General features: G+C 38.0%; 1 protein-coding gene across 3 annotated transcripts in view; it reads right to left on the bottom strand.

Moving 5' to 3' along the window:
* Positions 1 to 1,358: 1,358 nt before the first annotated feature.
* nkd1 (NKD inhibitor of WNT signaling pathway 1) overlaps positions 1,359 to 6,000 on the bottom strand; it is a 28,300-nt gene continuing 23,658 nt past the window's right edge. The window contains exons 9-11 of one of the 3 annotated variants that reach the window (XR_009271869.1): positions 5,868 to 5,995; positions 2,437 to 4,913; positions 1,359 to 2,210 (exon numbers count right to left, since the gene is read on the bottom strand). Coding sequence is in view for 2 of the 3 variants with exons in the window: in XM_058780480.1 (XP_058636463.1) it covers positions 4,405 to 4,913; positions 5,868 to 5,995 (637 nt within the window). In the remaining variant the exon portion in view is untranslated. Of the gene's footprint in view, positions 4,914 to 5,867; positions 5,996 to 6,000 lie in introns of all 3 variants that reach the window. The other 2 variants (XM_058780482.1, XM_058780480.1) reach the window with 2 other exon arrangements.

Genomic DNA, 6,000 nt, shown 5'->3' with positions numbered 1-6,000 from the left:
TGGCTTTAGCCAGTTAGTTAATTGCTATTTCGTGTGTCTATGGCAAACGCATACAAACATTTTGGACCCGAATTTGTAATTATGTACTAATTTTGTAAATGTATTTTCCATGTATACTTTATGACATAATTTTTCGATTTGATCAAGAACGTAAACAAGCCAACGCTGTTTGGTTATAGTAGCCAGTTAGTTCGATGCTATTTTGTGTGTATAAGACAAACGTGTACAAACTTCAAAAAATTGTATGTAATCACAACAGCAAACTTCCATTCAGAAACGTTTGTAAGAGCCGTGCTTGCGGAAGTTCTGCTTGACTCTCTTCATTACCGCTTTCTGGGTCTGATTCTGGCTCAAACTGATACGGCAATATTGACACCATTATTTACATTTGACCGCAGCACATGCAACTGTCGCCCGTAAAGGTAATGGGCGTAAAGTTTCCAGACAATGTGCAGTACGCAGTTTAGCCAATCACAACACACCGGCCCAACTAACCAATCTGAGCCCATTGCCTGTTTCTGAAGGAGTGGTTTCATAGAATCAGGAAGTCAACCGGTTGTTCAAATGACAGAGGAAAAAGCGGCTTACAATAAAGGTGAAATATATGAAAAATAAGGCGTTTTTTAACAAACGAAACACGAAGACATGTTATATTGCACCCGATAAACACAATCAAGCAAAGAAAAAAAGCAGTAAACCTCCCCTTTAAGACTGTACAAGCACAGTACAAGTAAATTGGTGTATTCCCAGTGTTCCTCACTTACAGCAAAATTAATTTATTAATTAATTCAAATTAAGCAGCACAACTGTTTTCAACACTGATAAAGAAATGTTTCTTGAGCAGCAAATCAGCATATTAGAATTATTTCTGAAGGATTATGTGACACTGAAGACTGGAGTAAAGGCTGATGAAAATTTAGCTTTGCCATCAAAAAATAAATTGCATTTTGAAATACATTCAAATAGAAAACACTTACTTCAACTGTAATAATATTTGACAATAATGCCATTCTTTCAAGATTTTTGTTCTTGGTGTGCATAAGAATTTTTCCAAAAAACTAAACAAATCTTACCGACGCCAAACGGTAGTGGAGATTGAGATGTGTTAGTAGCTAACTGTAACTTAAAACTTACAGGACTTCATTACTTTCTTTAGCCACGTGTTAGACTGCAACTATGGGAAACATTTGAAGCAAGATATGCAAGGAACATAGATTAACAGAGGACATGCAAAAGTATTTCTACTCAAAAGCAGAAACAGATCTCTGCATGCAGCCATGATGAGTGTACATGCATGCAAAGAAATCATCGGAACATTTCAAAACCAACGGCCAAAGAAATCACAGCCACCCAGTCAGTAAGCAACAGTTCAGCTTTTAATGAAAGGTTTTCTCTTGGCACAGGTTTGCTATTAAATAAATAAAGCAATTATTTCCATCCATCTATATAAACTAAACAAAAAAGCATGAAAAATTATTAGGAAAAGTCACAAATTATCTGGACTAGGGTTGGGGTGTGGCATGAAATGCTACCACTTCGTGTTATTTATGTACAAGCACCTCCATGAAACATTTGCTGTGAGCCTGAGTGTGTTGTCCTACACACTCACTCAATCACACTAAACAAAAGCACAATAGAAATCAAGAAATGTTGTAAGTACAAATGGCACTATACAAAATAGCCATTCATCCAGATAAATAGTACAGAATCCAACTAACACACTGTTATCACCACAGCTGTCTGCTCATGATGTATTTACAGCCATCAGGCAAGTGAACCTATCAAACATCTAAACAATTTTAGTGTGATGATTCATTAAAGGATAAAGAACACTGTGGGACAATAATGAAATAACTGTGCATTTAGATGTTTTGCACATGAGGCATGTTTAAATTTTTCAGTTTCTCATGATGATGCTATGGATTGCTTTTTTTTTTTTTTAGCAGCAATAGATGTTTAAGAAAAGGTCAGAATCATTTAAAACGGCAAAATCTCACCATAAACAGAGAGAGAATGAGAGGGAGAGCTAAGTGCCATACCGCACATTCATTCCCCCGCAACAGCAAAACTGAGTGAAGGTCAAATGTCGCTAACTTACTAGCTGTGATGAGACCACCCTGAAGCTGCAGGTGGGTTTCCAGAGTTTAGTGTAGTGTGATGCTCTCACATTTCCACCGTCCTCCTGAGCAGAAGAGTCAGCCGATCTCATTCTAAACATATCAGCAAGTCGAACAGGTTCTAACCAAACATAATCAACTCATCTCATCACTGACAAAATTCTCAATTTTAACTGCTGTCCATATCGAGGCCCAAAATTTCAAGTACAAGTGCACATTTTTTTTCTGTGTATAAAATCATGAAAAAACAGAGATGAGAACAATTTATATCACACAAACGTGGAGTATTAAAACACCTGCTGTGAGCTTCAAAACACACCTGCTTTGCTGAGTTTGAACGAAGGCTGTTGTGTTTCATAAGCTTCCGTAGTGCTGGTTTCAGATGCACATGCACTCATTAACTCTCTGTCAGTGGGGTATTGGCGAGTTATGGGAGGACTGGAGACTTCTAGGCGGCGATACTGTCATCCTGCCCCTGAGGAATGAGGCAGCTGCCATACACACTCACTCATTCCCTCTAGGTGACTTGGGATACATCAAACCTAAAATAGATTCATAATGTACTATTTAAATGCTGTTTTAAACTGCTGCATGGGAACAGATGAACTCCTATTGAACCAGACTTGTTTTCTCGCTACCTACCTTACTTCTGCCAATACCGAGCTAAAGGCACTAACATACTGTCTAAAAGATCCTAATTCAGTCTGAGGATTCTTGGATTCTGAAAGAAATTAAAAATTCTAAATGGTGATTCTGTACCCCCCCCTCTCCCCCCAAAAATTAAAAACTTCAGTCCAGTGGTTTACAGCTCCCTTCAAAACCAATAACATCGTCTTGTCAAATCAATGACTCAAACGTGAAATGAACCTGAGAAATAAAAATACTATTTTTCCTTGGCAGCACAGATTCCTTTACACTTTACAACTTGAATTGTCTTATGACTGAACTGATAAGAAGGACAAGTTGAAACCACAACTAAGCAAGCAAAAGATACAATAATATCAGGTATAATATTGTGTCATACAATATAAACTATTTTCCAATCATTTGATTAGACCCATATTGACTTGCCATAAACCTGACAGGAATATGTTTTTCAAATAAATTATTTTTTAACAAGCTTCAAAACATTATTCTACAATCATCAGAATATTATTTTAAGATTTCATATTGTCTGATACACATAATTACACTATAAACTCTGATGCCTAGTGGTCTTAGAATGCAATTAGCTTAAAGTTACAGGGACAGGAAAACACCAAAAACAAAACAAAACAAAACAACAACAACGAAAACAAACAAACATATGAATAGAAATGTTTCAGTAATAAAGCTTACAATGGATTTAAATCCAATACATCTTGCCATGACTGCAGATTGGTGGCATATTACAACAGACAGACAAATAAAAAATAAAATCTGAATAAAAAATTATGTCAATAATACCGATAATCATAATAATACTAGAGGTAGCAGCTGATTATGATGCTCTGTTTTCTTCATGTAGATTGGTAGAGTGTAGTTCTCATACTGTCCTTCAACAAAGTCCTTTTTGACGGTTTGAGCGTCTTTACTGGCTCTTTTATGTACATGTGTCCTGTATTGCATTTTTAAAGGTGTTGATTCAGATCTGCTGTTTAGGAGAGAGAAGCTCTTCATAGATAAAGTGTCTCGAATGCAATGGCACAAGAAGTGCTTTTCAAGTGGTCATCAGTGGAAAAAAGAAAACAAAAAAGAATAAGTGTAAAAAAGACACCTTAGGCACACATAGATGTGCAGATTGTGCGCACACACGCACACACAAAATGTAAGTTACAAAACCAAGGAATTGTATTCCTTCAAAAGTGGTTTGACAACTCAAAATTCTTCATTTAACAGGGCTGACCACCTTTTCAACCAAATAGACCAATCAGATAAGAATTAAGAGCGGTAGAGAGAAAAAAACAAAGGAGGCAGACAGAGTGATAGACAGAAAAAGAAGAGAAAAGGGAAAGATAGAGCCCTTACGTAGTAAGTAAACCTCTCCTGCTGCCAAAGACAGGACTGAATACATCAGCACACATTCAAACCGACCCACACAACCTCAAAGACACACACACACACACACACACACACTTATATATACAAATGCGTACATATTGTCTGCCACTTTGGCATAAACAAGATGCTTTGTGTCCTTCTCAGCCTCGTTGTGGCCATGCAAGAATATTTAACATCATTCAATCGTTACGTTCCTCATTGTTCTTCTTATTTAGATCCTTTATGTAGCCCATCTGTGTTTTACTCTTCAGGACTGATAGAAGTGATGGTAGTGATGATGATGTTCATGATGATGATGATGCTCATGTCGCTGGACCACCTGAGCTAGTCCTCCTTCATATAGCAGCAGACTGGGCAGATCCCTCACATGCTCTTTCTCCACGACTGGGCCAGACGTCACGGTCGGCCCAAGAGCCCGATAGTGCAGGCCTTCTTTAGGCCTCTGCTTGTGTCGTCGGTACGGGCCTGAGCTTTGGTGCGGAGGGGTCTGGTTGGGGACCACTGGGGGAGGGGGCGCTCCTCTTCTTATCACCCGACCGGCGGAGGCCTGTGTGGGCAGCATGCGGTGCGTTTTGGGGGAACGGAGTGCGTGTGTGTTCCGGGAGAGGATGGCAGGAGGATCTGCGGAGATGGTCTGTGAGCGCCGTTGGTGAGCGGAGTATGCGTGACCATTCTCGGGTTCCTGAGAACGTGAGCGTGTCTGATTGGATGAACGCGTGGTATGGTTGGGTTTTGCTGGTTCTGTGGCAGGAGCTGCTAGAGGAAGCACAAAAGAATTTGTTTTAAGTGTTATTATTATAAATACGTTTTATTAGTATATAAATAATTGTGCCTTTACCAAAAAACATTGTTAAAGGGATAACAACTTCTTTGGGCACAAAAATATTCTCATAGCTTCATGAAATTAAGGTTGAACCACTGATGTCAGATGGACTATTTTATTGATGTCCTTACTACCTTTCTGGGCCTTGAACATGCGAGTTCTGTTGCTGTCTATGGAGGGTCAGAAAACTCACGGATTTCATCAAAAAGTCTTAGTCTGTGTTCTGAAGATGAACGAAGGTCTCATGGGTTTGGAACGACATGAGAGTGAGTAATTAATGACAGAATTAAATGACAGAACTATCCTTTTAAGTGTCAAGTCATTTTATGATTTCTTGCAAATTATATGATATGTTCAGGTGCATGTCATCACAATATAAAATATTATCAGATCACTCAAATCAAATTTGGAGTCAATGACATTTATCCATTGAGCTGGGGGTTTTAGACTTTTCTGGTTATTGTGCAGTTTTTAAGAAAAAATAATCATTCATATTTATAAAACCTGCAAAATGTGTAAATATACTTTTATTTATTAACAATTCATGTTCGTTCATAAAACATGAACTAATGTTATACAATTTAAAATATTAAAAACATATATGCAAAAATTAACGCTGACTAATAAATTCTGTCTTAGGAAAAAGAAAATGACTTCTTTTTAACAAAGACTATAAAGTATTGTTCACTGTTATTTTATATAAGCTATTGCAACTACCATAATGTTAATGTATAAAAGGTGTTACTGATGCATGTGACACATCAATGATTTTGGGCGGATTGGTTGTGACTGGATCACACAAGACAGATTTAAATCACCAGGTGTGAATAGGGCCTAAATTAGAAAGATCTGTTGGCTCCATTTAGACTTTGCAATTAAGATTGTACCTGTTCCAAAGCGGGATGTGTAGTTTTCGATGCCGGCCAGGTCAAGGTAATGGTTTCTTCTCTCCAAGTTCTCATCCACACAGTGCCGCTGGCAACCTTGCTGGTTGTGGTGATCAGCATGGTAACGCCTAAT

The sequence above is a fragment of the Onychostoma macrolepis genome, chromosome 07 (genome assembly GCF_012432095.1).
Source record: "Onychostoma macrolepis isolate SWU-2019 chromosome 07, ASM1243209v1, whole genome shotgun sequence".
In the NCBI taxonomy this organism is placed as follows: domain Eukaryota; kingdom Metazoa; phylum Chordata; class Actinopteri; order Cypriniformes; family Cyprinidae; genus Onychostoma; species Onychostoma macrolepis.
This window is presented reverse-complemented; position numbering and strand designations above follow the sequence as displayed.